The sequence below is a fragment of the Pelophylax lessonae genome (assembly GCF_965119305.1).
Source record: "Pelophylax lessonae genome assembly, chromosome: 8".
Classification (NCBI taxonomy): domain Eukaryota; kingdom Metazoa; phylum Chordata; class Amphibia; order Anura; family Ranidae; genus Pelophylax; species Pelophylax lessonae.
In genome coordinates, this window is record NC_138775.1 from 111006025 (window position 1) to 111023395 (window position 17371).

A 17371-nucleotide genomic window follows, 5' to 3' on the forward strand; every position below is an offset into this window, starting at 1 on the left:
GCAGGAAAGTAACCTTACCTGTCGATGTAGTGAGCATTTGACATCTGGGGAATGAAGAGTAGCCCAAGGCTCAGGAGAATAAGGCTTAGGGAGACTTTTTTGGAGTGCCAGATCCCCTTGATCTTTGTCAGCAGTAGAGATGGCAGGATGGAAGAACTTAGCAGGGATTGGTAACAAAGGAATGAGTGGATCTCCTGGCAGAGGAGGAGGTGGAGGAGATACTGAAAATTTGTAAAAAGTGAAAAAAGTCAAAGTCATGCTAAATAATTAAACAAGGTATGTACATAATTATTGTATATCTAGAATCCATGATGGTCAAATGTAATTATACAAATTCAAAATTCCAAAAATATAAAATATGTCCTTGTGTATCTTTGAATTAACAGTGATTTATTATAGAGTGCATACATTTTACTACAAGTCACAACTAGATGTACATGAGAATTACAATATTCATTGTCTTTCAGTGTACTTATGCTGTGATATAATTCATTCCGAAAGAGCCTCAAAAAACAAAACAAAGATTACAATATCAGGTTTTAGGTTTACCGATTTTCAGTGCAACTTCGGAGTTCGCCTTTGGTACGATGTTGAAGGGACTTTGATAGGACTTTCACACTCTTTGATATTGCAGTTGTGTCAAAATCAGATCAAAGTAGTGCAGAAATATTTTCAGATGTCACAGCAACTTTAGTAGTGTCAATTGGAAAGGCTCTCATAGAGATACATGACATTTCCCATGTCCTGCGACTTGGGGTCTCACAAGTCTGATCCAAAGTCACACAAGTGTGAAAGGAGCCTAAGGTTCTAACAGCTAAAAACATTAAAAACATCTGCTGTTTGTTTATATTAGTATAAAAAAGCTGGGATTCCTGTGCCTCTGTTGTGAACTTTAAAAAAAATAATTTCTGGAGCTTGCCCGTGCACGGAGTTGACAATCCGAATCTTCCTCTCTCCCAGTATGGGGAAGCATACCAGCTTATGCCGCCGCTGCTGTATTTCACCTGACAGGGCAGATCCCAGAAACACTGCCAGACATGAGAAGGAAGAAGAATATGCCATCGGGCCCCTGAAAGCTCACCAACTTCTTCACTGGCCCTCATTCTGGAGACAGCCAAGATGGCACTGACTCTTCACACAGAGGGGTGCCGACATCTCCCCAGCATGCCTCACACAGAGCGGCTGCTGCAGACTCCATGGACTGCTCCTCTCCTAAGTAGACCCACATCAGGGACAGCACAAAGAGAGCAGCTTCCTCCCTGCATGCCTCACCATCTCAAAAACAGCCATTAAGCAAAAAACACCTGGCATTCCACCAGGCTACTTCTCCTTACATTGACTCTGAGGATGAACACGCTACCACACTAGCTGCATTACCAACCACTGAAAACCCTATGTCTGAGAACACACTCAAGCACATGCTCCTTTCTGTACAAAAAAGATCTCAGGAAGGACTTGGATAAATCCATATCTCATATGCAGTCTCGGATTGATGACCTAAAGAAATGTACAGACACCCCTGAACACCAACTCAGTGCCTATGTCACAGCTTATAACGAACTAGTTGACACTCATCAACATCAGGCGGAAGAACTCCAGCGTGTCACCACTAAATTGGTGAAACTGGAGGACTGCTCTCGCAGGAACAACGAATGTCTCCCCTGCCCCCTGCAGATCTGACCCCCTATCTGCAACAATTATTTATACTACTGGTTCCCTCGCTTACTGCCCTTGACTTTACCCTTGCCAGGGCACACAGAATCTTTAAACCACCACAAATATTAGGGGAAAAACCCAGAGATGTGTTAGCCCATCTCCACTTTTTCCAAGTGAAAGAACAAATACTCTTGTCCGCTAAAAATATGTCAGCGTACAAGGGGGGCGTGTCTGACCGCCAGCCAAGATTGCCGCATGATGAAGGCGCTCTGTTGACGCCGGCATTAAATCCACAGCCATCCTCCTGTGTTCTTCCCCATACAGCCTCCACAGCCTGCAGGATGTCCTTAGGCTGCTCCCTGTGCTATTTTTTCCTACTCCTCGCCCTGGATCGCCGCGGACCTTCTCCCCAGGCCTACTGGACATCCTGAGGCCTATGCGGCCGCCGCAGCCTGCTGCTGCATGATCCAGAGGGGAGGTAGGCTCCATCAGATTATCTGGACACTAAGCTGCCCCTCTGTACTGCCCCCCTCCACCCTGGCCTGACCTGCTGCTCTCCTGGGACCCTCTCCCACCAGCCCGGCCGCCATCTTCCCTGCCTCTTCACAATCTCTGGCATCTGGCAGTTAACAGCAACAAGGCCCTCAGTGACACTCTGCACTGCTCTGCAGAGTATTGCACCCAGCCATCCATGACAACTCCTTAGCCTCGTTGTTCAGGTATCTCTCTCACTGCAGTTTTTGATCTGTTTTTGAAGCTGTGCTTGTGGCTTTCTACATTAACGGCTGCTACAATTCATGCTCAACCCTGACTGCCTCTGTGGACCTATTTACCTCTGATTTGAAGAAAGCAGTAATGCAGTGCTGAGCCGAGGGACCATCTGGCTCCAGCAGCTAACTTTTCAGGCTAGCTTCACCTGCCTTCCGCATGTCGGCGGGCAATTCTCACCCAGCTTACTCTACAGAACTTCAACAGAGTGTAAGATTCTGGCACCTTCGGTACCCTTCCAGCCCATTTCTTCCGCATACAGCTACCTGTCCCTTTAACTCTCATGATGTCATCACTAGGCGCCGCTCTGAGCGGCTATTTCAATCGCCGGCTTTCACTCACAAGGTGTTCGTGCAAACCGCTTGTTATACAGCCTTGTCTGACGCTGCCGAAGCCTCCAGCTATTTCCCCAGTATCTGGATAGACCGGAGTCTCTCTACTTGATCCTGTATCTCGCTACTGATCCTGTATCTCGCTACCTGATCCTTATCTCATTACCGGACCCCTCATCTCTCTAAACCAACTAGTGATAAGTACCCCACAGGGGATTCCTTCCTATCAACTTACACTATCTACTCTTGCATACTAAAGACTGTTGCTATCTATGCATTACTATTTCTATCATCTGCACTGTTACATAGATTGCTAGCTCTTGAGTCTACTACCATCTATATCCTTGCACTGAGTTAGCAGTTCCTGTACACTTCATCTGCTGTCCCCTACCACCTGTTATTTGTACATGATTGCTAACCTATCTGCATACTATCTATCACCATCTGCTAACACTCCTGAACATTACTATTGAGTGCCTATCATTGCTATCACTACTCACGCCTGTCCTTTCAGCACATCACCTCTATACTATCATATACAAACTATCACTCCAGGAACATCTTATCTGAGTGCCTGTATATTTGCATGCTGAGGCAGGCTGGGCCACAATGATGAGTCTGGAGAGTTGGATATGGTAATTCAACACATCTCTACAGGACTACTGAGTGGAAATTCTGCAGCTGCAAATCCAGTTCACTAAACAAACGCCGGAGCGTTACACAGAGCTCCATACAACGCTACTTACTTCGCACTGCGCCTACAGAACCCCCAATCTCTCAAGCCAGACAAGATGGCTACTGGCCACACAGTGAGTAAAACTAAGTCTTCTCCTCCAGTTTCCCTGCCCTCTCCCCTGGATGGGGACTCAAGTCGCACCGGGCAAACCCCTTCCCCGGACGCGATGCCTTTAACACCCCTTCCGTCTTGCCCCTCTACCTCACGCGGAGAGTCGGAACAACATGCCTGTGGGGGACCCCTCAGGTCGGAGGCGGCCTCCCTCTTGTCGGCCTTTTGATCAGACTTTGATTCCTGGGCCTCTAAGATGGAACTTTCATTGCATGCTGAACTAAACACACTCCGTCAACAAATCTCCACCACTGACTCCGCAGTGGCCTCCATGACCGCTACCCAAGAGGTCCATGAATCCCGCCTTACTGCGCTGGAAGCTGCCTCCCAGGACCATCTCCGACGCCTACGCCAACAGCAGCTCCGCATTGAAGATGGGGAAAACAGGAGCTGTAGGAACAATATCAGGATCCAAGGGCTCCCCAAAGCCACCTCCAGTGCAGACCTTAAACCTACTGTGCTTGCTATCTTAACCAAGTTCTGGAAAGAGCACCGACCACCCCCATTGAACTGGACAGAGTACATAGGGTGGGAGGCCCGAGTGGGGGAGGCGACGGTCATCCCCATGACGTGTTGTGCAGGGTTCATTACTATACCTTGAAGGAAGAAATAATGCGAAAGGCATGGCAACTGGGACCCATGGACTTTGATGGCTATTTCATACACCTCTACCCTGACCTTTGCCGCAATACCTTGCACATGCGGTGGGTGGTCCGTCCTTTACTGGACCTGATGCGCCAAATTGGAGCCACCTACAAGTGGGGGCACCACATCAGCATCAAGGTGACTTTCAACTCCCGTAAATTTGTGCTCGCAGATCCTGACCAGTTGCCTGACTTCTTCTCCTTCCTGGGTCATGCTCTGGTGGATATCCCAAACTGGCTGGATCCTCCTGATGACCGGCTGAGACCTCAGGTCCCGGGCCCTCTTCCTCAGAGGAGCCATCGCCCCCGTTCCAGATCTACTTAAAATAGACATGGACCTCGTCGACCCCAGTCCCCGGAAGCCTGAGGACTACGCACTCTGCCTTCCATGCTGACTGTTCTAGTGTGGCCAGATCCTGTCTGCAGACATCCTCTTAATCCTCTGTGAATTAACATGTTTTTCTCTACAGCTCCGAGCCTTTACATATCACACTCGACTTGCTCCTGCCCTTCGCTGTAGCTCTGTTCAGCTGGGGTTTGGGGAGGTCAATCATCGCATATCACCAGCGCTGGCTCCTGGCACACCGGCCTTTTGTTTTTCATGTTTATGTTATTGATGCTTCCTTCTGTTAGCAGTTGCGTTTTTACGCTGTTTCTTGTGCCTGTATGTTGAGCTCTGATCTAACTACCTTACTCAGGTGTATTCATTTGTCTTCTTCTTAGGTCTGCTGAGTAGCCGGACCTACCCATGAGTTTCCAACTCCTTCTTCGTATCTATACCCCCCCATAGGTCGAGCACAGTCCGTGCTTGTAACGTGTTTCTCACACGGTGAGGAGCCAGTGAAACTAAGGCACCTGAAACAGGGCACCAAGAAGCCTCCCCTGTCTACCACTCAGTCTCACCCTTGGTCCTCTTTCTTTGGTGCTTCCTCTTTCTTTGTGCTCCTTCTTTTCTGTCTGTTTCTTTCCTTCTAGTACTGGGTTCCGACCCTTTCTTCTGACGCAGTTCTCACTTACTTGTCTCCACCCGCTCCCCACCTGTCTGCGTGCGTCCCGCTATGGCCCACACGGTAAGTACCTGCACCAGGCTCACCTTGGGCTCCTATAATGTTCAAGGCCTCAACAGTGCTTCCAAAAGGGGCCAGGTTCTCTACCACATGCACAAACGCCATGTTAATGTTGCCAATTTTTACCTGCCCAATACTGATTAGGTCGCCCTGGCCTTGCAGTACCTAGAGCTTCTCACTGGGTTCGCAGAGGGGAAGGTTATCCTGGGTGGAGACTTCAATCACCCCCTGGACCCTGGCTTAGATACCTCTTCCTCCCGATCGTCTCTCTCCTATGCGAAACTGAGGGCCCTAAAGCGTGCCCTCCATGAATGCACCTAGTTGAGGTTTGCAGGGTTCTTCACCCAATGTCTCAGGACTACACGCATTTCTCCTCAGTCGTACAGTAGAATTGACTATTTTTTCATAGACCATGGCTGCCTGGATGGGTCTCTGAATACTGACGTTGGGACGCTGGTCTGGTCTGATTTTCCTAACGCTCTCCCCTCCGGCTACTCTGCTTCGGGAGTGGACCAGGAGACTTAACGACTCTTTGTTGGCAACTCCAGATTGTGTTGACATGATTTCCACTACCATCAGAAACTTCTTTTCAGACCACGCCGATGACCCTATGTCCCCCCCACAGCAATGGGAGGCGCTCAAGGCGGTACTGCGAGGAACCTTTTATTCAGCTTGGCACACGCCTCAAGAAGGCAAGGTCGGCTTCTATAGCAGCTGCGACCCTTCGGCTTCGTACGCTCGAGACAGCCCATGGACAGACTGCCTCTGACGTTGCCCTCGCCGATTTGTCTACGGCCCGGTCCCAACTTAGAGACCTCTATGTAGCCTCGGCCCGCATGTATGACCAGAAACTAGCTCTGCACACATATAAATTTCAGGACAAATGTGGACCCCCTCCACCTTTATCACCCAGATTCATGACCCCCCGGGGTCACTTGTAACAACCCCGACACAGATTGGTTAATCTTTTCCAAAATATTATCAAACACTGTACCACATCTCTGCGTCCTTGCCCCGCGACTCCCAAACTGCCTCTAACACTGCCAAAGCTGCGAATATCTCTAAGACTGCCCTGCCGTGCCTGGATCCTGAATCTGTTGCCGATCTAGAAACGCAGATTTCAGATGACGAGGTTGTGACGGCTATAGCATCGACCCCCTCTGGCAAGAGTCCTGGCCCCGATGGCTTTACTGCCAAATTCTATAAGACTTTCGGCCCTCTCCTGGCCCCTTTCCTAGCTCGGGTCTTCAACTCAATCTCTGATGGATATGCCTTCCTTCCCCAGACATTGGAAGCCCACATATCGCTCATTCCGAAACCAGGGAAAGACCCCTCATTGTGCTCCAACTACAGGCCTATCTCCCTGTTTGGAGTGGACCTCAAACTCTATGCAAAGATCCTGGTGACCCGATTGAAGCCACTATTGCCAGGGCTTATTCATGAGGATCAGGTGGGTTTTGTCCAGGGCCGAGAGGCCAGGGACAACACCCTGAAGACCCTTCTCCTAACTGACTATGCCCGCACTCATGACGTCCCACTGTGTTTGCTGACGGTGGATGCCGAAAAGGCCTTCGACCGTGTTGACTGGGACTTCTTGCGTTTAACCCTGGAGCAAATCGGCCTTGGCCCACTAATGCTGACTAGAATAATGGCCCTATATAACTCTCCTTCCGCTAGGATTCGGATCAACAGGTCTCTGTCTCCTGCCTTCGGCATCCATAACGGCACGCGTCAGGGATGCCCATTCTCTCCACTCCTGTATGTCCTTGTGATGGAACACTTGGCCATCACTCTTCGGACCAACCCTGACGTCTGCGAGATATCCATACACTCCAAACTTGCGCTGTTTGCTGATGATTTGCTGCTTTATGTCACTTCGCCCCATCGATCCTTCCCTGCGATCCTGGCTGAGTTCTGTGACTTCGGACTAATAAGCAACTTTAAAGTGAATCACTCCAAATCAGAAATATAAAATATCTCCCTGTCCAAGCCAACTCTTGGCCCAATTTCAAGCTCCTACCCCTTTAAGACTGGATCGTCTTCTGTCCGCTACCTGGGTGTCAATCTCCCTTCAGATCCAACCCGCCTTTTCACTGAAAATTTTGTCTCCTTCCTAACTAAAACCCTATCTGATCTATCTGCCTATTCCTCGAAGCATTTGACTTAGTTTGGAAGGATCAATGTGCTGAAGATGGACGTTCTCCCTCGGTTCTTACACCTATTTCAAGCACTACCTGTTCCTATACTGACCTCTTTCTTTGATAAGTTATGTAAAGCCCTTTCACGTTTCCTATGGCTCCATAACCGACCTCGCCTGAGGTATGTGACACTCACTCTTCCAAAGTCCAGAGGTGGTACCGGTATTCCTGACTTCGCCCTCTACCATTGAGCAGCGACCCTGGCGCGCCTAGTGGTTTGGTTCCACAACGGCTCCACTAAATTGTGGGTACAAATTGAGCAGCTCCTCACCCCCTTGGATCTCAGAGCGCTTCCGTGGACCAACTTGCACCTTCGTGGATCGGTACCCACCCCAAGCAGCTTGACTTATCAGACTCTGAGGGCTTGGGATCGTTTAAACAGGTCGGGCCGGCTCTCAAGTCCCCAGGGTCCCATGACGCCCTTTTTCGGTACCCCGGCGTTCCCTCCGGCGGTCTCCTGTTCGAGATTCAGGCCTTGTGTCCCAACTTTTGCGAGTGGACCCTTCCTTGTTGCTCCCCCTCAACTCCGCTGTACAGGCCGGCTATTTCGCTGGCTGGCTGCAGTGGCGCCAGGCCCTCTTCTATGTGCGTACCTTGCCCTTGCTGGCTGATGTTCGCGGGGATCCATCAGCATTTGACGCCCTCCTACTCCAAGACAATCCCCCCACGCACACGGTGTCCCTGCTGTACTCTCTGCTTCTAAATACCCTCCGCCCTAATCTGCCGACCTACACTGTTGCTTGGGACAAAGAACTAGGCCGAGTTCTGTCCCCCGATACACAAGTTCAGGAGAAGGGGTACAAGCTCCTGACCAGATGGTACAGGTGCCCTTCTTCGGCTAAATATATTGACCCTCTCCAATCGGATAACTGTTGGAGGTGCATGTCATCCAGGGGCACGCTTTTACATATTTGGTGGGAATGCCCACAGATCCACAGATTATGGAACAACATTATTGCTCTATACTGTCAGCTTCAGACAACCCCAGTCTCTGCCACACCGGAACTGGCCTTGTTGTCTCTGGTGCCTGGCTCCTTCCGCACAATTAAAAGGGATGTTCTCAGGTTCTTCTTGGCAGCTGTCAGGGCTGTGATCCCCAGACATTGGAAAACTACCCATGTACCCTCTAGGTTGGAGTGGACGCATGATCTGGACAAAATTAGGGACATGGAGAATTTGTTGGCATGGGAGGGGGGCAGGGAGGAACGGTTCTCCGCCATGTGGATGTCCTGGGACATGTTTCGGTGTTCGGATGCCTTCAAGTCCTGGATTGGTGCACCAGTGTTGCCTGGTGCCGGTGGGCCATAGTGGGATGTACGCGGCCCCCCCTTCTGATCTATCTCCCCTATTTGTACTTCCTGGTCCTTCCTCTCTTTTCTTTCTGTTTCTGCAGTCCCTTGCTTTACTCTTTCCTCTACGTCTCTACAGGTATGTCATTGACTATGAGTGTAGTTCTTCATATGTTTTCACATGTTGCTCCTCAGCCTTACCCGACACAGTGCCTTGTTATAAACCACTGACTTCAATACTTGCTTACCTCTCCTGTTTCAATATCCGCTATAGCGAGTTTTATATCATTGTTGTTATTTGTTTTTCTGCCACAGCTGACATATACCCTTCTGGGCTATGATAGGTTCTCTTATGCCACTAATCTCCAATCACGCCCTCGTGGATCTGAAGGTTTTAATTCAAGGCATGCACCTATTGCTTACTTACTGATGTATACCGTGTTTGACTTATCTGTATGTTTTCTTTTGTTCTTGCCCTTTCCTCTGCTCTGTAAAAAACAAAAGTTTTTGCTCTTTTTCTTTTTCAATAAACAAAGATTGAACTAAAATATGTCAGCATTCCCAGAGCCTTACACAACCTTAAAAATCTATGAAGATATCTCTGTAGCCATTGCCCAAAAACGCAAGGAACTTGCCCCTTTTACATCCACTCTGAAAAGCGTAATGTCACTTACAAATAGGGATTTCTGCCACACTAGTAAATTAGCATTGGCTTTTCAGCATACACACCTATCTACATAGTTTCCCTATGCTGGACTCTCATGTTTAAACCAGTTAACGTTTGCTTTATTGTTCTCGCTGTTCTTTGTATGATTATCTCTATACTTTCCTACTCTTATCTATCCCCCTCTCCCTCCCTCTCTTTCCCCTCTTTTGGGTTGGTATGATCCTAATGCTCTATGTGACCCCTTAAAATGTATTACTTGGACTTCTAACTCCCGGAGGCCTTGTTGTCCCCTTAAGAGTCAATTCTCTCATGTTGCCAACATTCAACACCTAGCAAATTTACACTCCCTCATGCATCACTATGTCACTTAAAGTCCTATCTTTAAATTTCAAGGGACTGAATAGCCCCTTTAAAAGATCCCTCTTGTGGAAAGAGGCTCTCTCTGCCAAATGCGATGTAATATGCATTTAAGAGACACATTTCATAGCCAAAAAAACAACAAAATGTTCCCACCTGAAATTCCCTCACACCTTTTTTGCCAATGCCAACACCAAGCGGAAAGGTGTTATGCTAGCTCTTCGGGACTCGGTATCCTTCCAATTACATTCTTCAGATGCTGACTCCAACGGCCGGTTCCTCATCATTAATGCAACAATCAATAACTACTGTGTGACTCTGGTAAATATACATGCCCCCAATATCCACCTGAAATCTTTCTTTAAATCTCTTTTCTCTAGACTCTAACCTTACAAATCCAACCTTATAGTAATCTGTGGGGACTTTATTGAAGTCCTTGATCCCTCAATTTACTCCACTAACATTACCCATAAATCATCTTTTCTCCTCTCACCTTCCAGGATGGCAACAAATGAGAGATAAGAGGCTCCCCCCTACAGGAAACACAATCAGTTCACATCTGTTAAAAGGCCCCACCCTTTCCCTTGTCCCTCAGTATTGATTGTGTTTCTCCTACAGCGAAACATTTGTTTTTTTCTCTGACCAGAAAACCTAGATAGTTGGATGGTACTCCTGTGAGGCAGGTTCAGGAACACTCTACCTGCACGCCTTTTAGGCTTCTCACAGGTCGCCTCATGTGGCACAGCCAAGTTGGACACAGCCTTTTGGTCCCTCCAATCGTTGCCTCACTCAGCAGCTTGGGACTCCTCCTGTCCTCCACTGCAAACAGTGGGCCCCATGCTGTAAAAGGCCAGCCGCATGCAGTGGTCCCACCCTAAGGTAGGCCTGTGGGTACTTTATTATCCTCTCATGTGTTGCCATCCTGGAAGGTGAGAGGAGAAAACTGCCCGTTAGACTTACCGGTAACAGTGTTTCTACGAACCTTCCAAGACAGCAGGCCTACTTCCACCCTGTTAAAAGGGTGAGGAAAAATGTAAACAATAGGTGGTAAGTAACTAAGTGATTACACATCCCTTGTGAATCGGTTGGAGAACTACTTTTTTAGAACTGAGGGACAAGGGGAAGGGTGGGGCCTTTTAACAGCTGTGAATTGATTGTGTTTCCTGTAGGGTGGAGCCTCTCATCTCTCATGTGTTGCCGTCCTGGAAGGTTCGTAGAAACATCATTACCGGTAAGTCTAACAGATGTTTTTTCTCTCCACGCTCTTATCTCCCAAGAAGACTTCTTGGACCCATGGAGGTGTATTCATGGCAACAAGAGAAACTTCACCTTCTACTCTCTCTCCCATAAAGTATACTCAAGAATCAACCACTTTTTAGTGAATAAATTTACTCCGCAAAGACCTCTGCTTCTATTGGACTGATCACCTGGTCCGACCATACCCATATAACTCTAAACCTCCCTATCTCTGCCAGCAGTGGCTCTCCCTCCCCATAGAGATTCAATCCATCTCTCCTTACCAAGAAACTAAGAAAAGAAGAGAGAGGGGTATGGAGAAAACCACCTCAGAAAGGCTGCAATGATGAGGCTCAACTAGGTTCAAGTGCAAACTCAATTTTATTGGTGGCTAATTCAGACAAAAAATATATATAATATAAAAAGTCACAGTAAAAATGTGAAATTGATTTGCATGCTAATTAGGATGCAAATAAGACATTGAGAGCCCTAAAGAGTGTTCAGATGGTGATGATGTGGCAACCCACACGCCACTGTCCCACCCCAAGCCCACACCCTGAAGAGCACGGTATCCAAAGTGCGGGAGTGACCAGTCGGGACCTGACTGTAAGTCACTACTACCTGCTCAGAGGATAGGTGCTGGCATGCCAGTAGACTATATAACTGTAACTAATGGGAACAACTAAAATGTTTCTGTACCATTATGGGTTAAAAGCCAAAAGGCATGAGCTCTGTACATGGCCACACGTGTACGACTCTTGAAGACACGCAAAAATCCAGTGTCAATAATTAAACTGGAAACTATTGTCCATGTAGTGGAGTAATCTCACTGTCTGGCAGACACTGTCAAGCATCATGACACGGCAGTAACTAGCACTATATTGTAGTAGATGCAGGTCAAGAGTCCATCTCCTATGTGGATCGATATCACACAAGCACAGAGATTAATAGGCAGCAAATAGAAGCAAAGTCACATTATCATATCCAGGGTCTAAAGAGCATTGGATACATGAGTGGATGGCTCAGGGGATCGAAGCAGGCAAGTTAGATATGGCTTGGCAATATCAGGCACTCGATAGATCACCAGGTGACTGAATATATGAGGGTGGTCTACCTCAGAGACATTCACAGTGCTGGTAAGTTATTATTGACCACATCAGTGGATGAAAGCATTCCCAACTGGGAGAAGTAGATAAAGAACAGTCTTACCAGGACACCTCAATTGTCATGGATCCAGTCAGTACCTCTTATTCATCTCTGTAGACCAAGTGGCTGAGAAGTAGCTCGATGTCCAGTGGTGTCGCATAAGCCGCCTGCATAGGGAGAGCCCCGTCACTTTGAATGGAGATTGACTCCCGCCATGTCACCGTACCACGCTCAGAGTTCGAGACCCGGAAGTGGATTCCTTAAACGTGATGCTGCATATCTCAGCCGTGGCCGCAGAGCTGTAGTTGGATGAGGGTTAGCGAGTGGGACGTCGGCTATTCTTAGCTGTAGGGTAAAGTGGGATGTATTCTCCCTTGTGGGCCCCCCACTGAGGAGAATTTGTTCTCTATCGTTTTTTATTGCCTCTTTTTTTGCCATCTCTCCTTACCAAACCTGATTGCCAAAAAGAAACAAACAAAAATTTACCCTACCACCAACATCCAAACGAAAAGACTTACGATCTCAGCTCAGTGCACTTTTCCAGCACTCTTATGATTATCATATCAGAAGACTTTGCCTCTCCTTTTATGCACTTAACAAGAAACCTTGTGCTTTCCTAGCCAAACAACACAAATGTAAGGCAGCGGCACCAAAGATCCCCCTTTTAGCAGCTAACAATAACTGCAAAATCTTCAACCCATCAAAAATTGCGGAACAGTTCTATCAATTCTGCTCCTCATTATACAACCTTCGTGACATGCCTACATACCCGTCCCCAACCTCGGATGCACCAATTTCTAGAATATTAAACTTTCCTCTATATTGGACTCCCAACTTGCGACTCTCTTATCTTCAGTCAATCTAACAGAAGTTTCCAAAGCCAATAAATCCCTCCCTCTGCAGAAGTCCCCTGGCTCTCATGGCTTCATCAATGAATATTATAAACAATTCACTGGCCACCTGACCCCCTCCCTGACAGATACATTTAACAGTATTCCAGACAGCAGTTCCTGTCCGCAAGAATTTTTAGAATCTATTATTGTAACTATACCAAAATCAGGTAAACCTTCTGATAACCTTGTTAACTTCCGCTCCAACTCCCTCCAAGAGAATAAACTATATGCAAAAATCTTGGTCAATCGCATTTCCCAACTCACACCATATCTTATACACTCTGATCAAGTGGGCTTTGCCCCTGGTCACCAAACCTCTGAAGGCACTAGACACTCTATCAATATGTATAATAGGGATATGTACATATAATAGGGATATGTACATATAATATGGATATGTACATATGGATATGTAAAAATTCCATGATTTTTGGTTCGTAAGTAGTTTTTCTAGGGGCTGCTTAGAAAGAAAGTACAGAATTTGTGTAATCGTGAATGTGGATGCTAGTGGAAGGCAATATTCTCGTAGCACAGTCCCCCTAGGCTTGAGCTTATTATTTTCATAAAAGTGGAGTACATCAGACATACGGCACTTAGAAAGAGTTGCAGTGTCTATTATAGGAATCATCAATTCTAATATTTTCACAGGTATTGGATTGTTGGGTGGTATGTCATGTGAATCATGGTATTTTGACAAATGTCCCCATGCACTTAATGAGGCACGCATGGGAAGGGGTAAAGATGAGATATTCCAGGGTTTCCACAAGTCACTCAAAAGGAGTAAGTGGAGGTCTTTAGTAGGAGCTAGGTGCTGTTCAATTTTTACCCACAGAGGTGTTTCTTTTCGAGGAAACTAATGTTTAAGTTGTTCTAGGCGTGCTGCCAAGTAACATCAGGTAGGTCTGGCATCCTGTGCTCCCCACGTATATATGTTTAGTAAGGATAGAAGTAGTACATAGTTACATAGTTAGTGAGGTTGAAAAAAGACATAAGTCCATCCAGTTCAACCTATGATGTGTGTGTGTGTTTGCTTTTAACTGTACATTGTATACCCCTGTATGTTGTGGTCTTTAAGGTGTCCATCCAATAGTTTTTTGAAACTATCAATGCTCCCCGCTGATACGACTGCTTGTGGAAGAGAATTCCACATCCTTACCGCTCTTACAGTGAAGAACCCCTTACGCACTTTAAGGTTAAACCGCCTTTCCTCAAGTTTTAGTGAGTGGCCACGTGTCTTATTGTATCTCCTTTCTCTGAATAGTTTGTTACTTATGCTAGGGTCGCCAGTACAGTATTTGTACATTGATATCATATCCCCCCCTCAATCGTCTCTTCTCCAGAGAGAATAGGTTCAGTGCTTGTAGTTTTTCCTCATAGCTGATGTCCTCCATTCCCCTAATTATTTTTGTTGCCCTTCTCTGGACTTTCTCCAGTTGCAGCACATCCTTCCTGAGGACCGGTGCCCAGAACTGGACAGCATACTCCAGATGTGGCCGGACCAGAGTCTTGTAGAGTGGAAGAATAATCTCTTTATTTCTGGAGTGAATCCCCTTTTTTATACAACCCAGTATTCTGTTGGCTTTGCTTGCGGCGGCTTGGCATTGCATGACACTGCCAAGCCTGTTGTCTACCAGTACCCCCAGGTCCCTTTCCATCCTAGACTCACCCAGAGGTTCCCCCCCTAGTGAGTAGCTTGCTTTCTGGTTTCTGGCCCCCAAGTGCATTACTTTACATTTTTCTACATTAAATCTCATCTGCCATGTAGTTGCCCACCCCGTTATTTTGTTCAGGTCTGCTTGCAAGATTTCCACATCCTGCATAGAAGATATTGGCATGCCTAATTTAGTATCATCTGCAAATACTGAGATTGTACTAGATATCCCCTCCTCTAGATCATTTATGAATAAATTAAACAGGATTGGTCCAAGGACAGAACCCTGGGGGACCCCACTTTCCACTCCCGCCCAATCCGAGTACTCCCCATTAATCACCACCCTCTGTACTCTCCCCTGGAGCCAGTTCTCTATCCAGGTACTCACCTTATGGTCCATACCTACCTCCCTTAGTTTGTACAGTAAGCGTTTGTGGGGAACGGTGTCAAAGGCCTTTGCAAAGTCCAGATACACCACATCCACAGGCTTACCTTTATCTAAGTGGCAGCTCACTTCATCGTAGAAGGTTAATAGATTGGTTTGGCACGAACGATTTTTCATGAATCCATGCTGATTACTACTTATAATACCGTTTTCATTACTAAAGTCTTGTATGTGGTCCCTTATCATCCCCTCCAAAATTTTGCAGACTACTGATGTTAGGCTGACTGGCCTATAGATATGGATATATCTCGGCCCCTTTTTAAATATTGGTACCACGTTGGCTTTTTTCCAATCAGCTGGCACCATACCCGTCTGTAAACTATCCTTAAAGATCAAGAATAATGGTCTGGCAATCACCTGGCTGAGCTCATTAAGAACCCTTGGGTGCAAGCCATCCGGTCCCGGGGATTTATTTATGTTAAGTTTCTCTAGTTTAGCTCTAAGTCTATCCTCTGTTAGCCATGGCGGCACTTCCTGAGGTGTATTATTTAGTTCGGCCTTACAAGCGGGGTTCGTGTAGCCCCCCGATTCCTTTGTGAAGACTGAAGAAAAGAAATTATTTAACACTTCCGCCTTTTCTCTGTCCTCTGTGGCCATTTTTCCTTTATCATCTTTTATGGGGCCAATGTGCTCTGGCCTCGCTTTCTTACTGTTTATATACTTAAAGAACTTCTTGGGGTTCTTTTTACTCTCCTCCGCTATATGTCTCTCGTGTTCTATTTTAGCCGCCCTGATTTCGTCTTTACATTTCTTATTACACTCTTTGTAGTGCTTAAATGCTGCCAATGACCCCTCAGTCTTGTATTTTTTGAAGGCCTTTTCTTTAGCTCTAATATACATTTTTATGTTGGAGTTTAGCCACCCAGGGTTTAGTTTTGCTCTTTTAAATTTATTTCCCTGTGGAATGCACTGGCCCACCCCCTTGTTAAGTATGCTCTTGAAGCACTCCCCTTTTTCCTCCATGTTCTTTGTTCCCAGGGTTCTATCCCATTTGATATTTTCTAGCAGCGAGTGCAGTTTAGGGAAATTGGCTCTTTTGAAATTCAGTGTCCTTATATTACCCTTGTGTTTCCTATTACTGTAATTAATACTGAAACCAATTGACCTATGGTCACTGTTCCCTAAGTTGTCCCGTATTTCTATATCCGTGAGCAGGTCTGTATCGTTGGTAATCACTAGGTCAAGTACCGCATTGTTTCTTGTCGATGTATTCACCATCTGACCCATGAAATTGTCCTGCAAAACATTTAGGAACTGCCGAGCCTTGGCTGAATGCGCGGTTCCTTCTGCCCAGTCTATATCAGGATAATTAAAGTCCCCCATTATAATGACATTTCCCATCCTTGCTGCCAATCCTATCTGTAACATGAGGTCCGCCTCACCCTAATCCCTCTGGTTGGGGGGCCTATAGCATACGCCCAACCTTCCCCACCGTGCCTTTCCTTTGAAGCTCTACCCATAGGGATTCTGCCTCGTCCATAGCTCCATTATTAATATCATCCCTCATATTTACCTGTATACTGTTCTTAATATACAAACATACCCCTCCCCCTTTTTTACCCTCTCTATCTCTGCGATAAAGGGAATACCCCTGAATGGTCGCCATCCAGTCATGAGAGCTGTCAAACCAAGTCTCAGTTATCCCCACAAAATCTAAGTCCTCCTCAAACATCAGCAGCTCCAGCTCTCCCATCTTGTTGGCCAGGCTTCTGGCATTGGTATACAAGCCTCATAATTTTGATCGGTTACATTTATCCTCATTTGATGTTTTTAGGCTGCTCTCTTGATTTTTCCCCGTACCCACCCTGGGTTTAGGAGCTCCGAACACCCTACCGCTAATGCCCCCATTTCTGCCCTCTGAAACTTGCTTTCCACTGGCTAATTCTACATCTGTACCCTCCCCCCCATTCCCTAGTTTAAAAGCCCCTCTAACTTTTTGGCCATCCTCTCACCCAGTACGGCTGCACCCACCCCATTTAGGTGCAATCCGTCCCTACCAAAGAGCCGGTGAAGTGTTGGCGGTGAGAGTGATGCCTAGATCATTTATTCTCTCTTTGTTCCATGGGAAAGGAAAATGGGACTGTAAGACTTATATAGTTTTAGGGTGCACTCCCAGATCTAAAATGACTGATTTGGAAGTGTTAATCTTATAGTATGATAATTCACTAAATTATT

The 17371-nt window shown here is 46.7% G+C and overlaps 1 protein-coding gene across 1 annotated transcript in view; it reads right to left on the reverse strand.

The window, feature by feature from the left end:
• CACNA1I (calcium voltage-gated channel subunit alpha1 I) overlaps positions 1–17371 on the reverse strand; it is a 2042880-nt gene that overhangs the window by 9212 nt on the left and 2016297 nt on the right. Inside the window, exon 34 of the mRNA XM_082266478.1 lies at positions 19–221. Coding sequence (XP_082122604.1) covers positions 19–221 — 203 coding nt within the window. The remainder of the gene's footprint in view (positions 1–18; positions 222–17371) is intronic.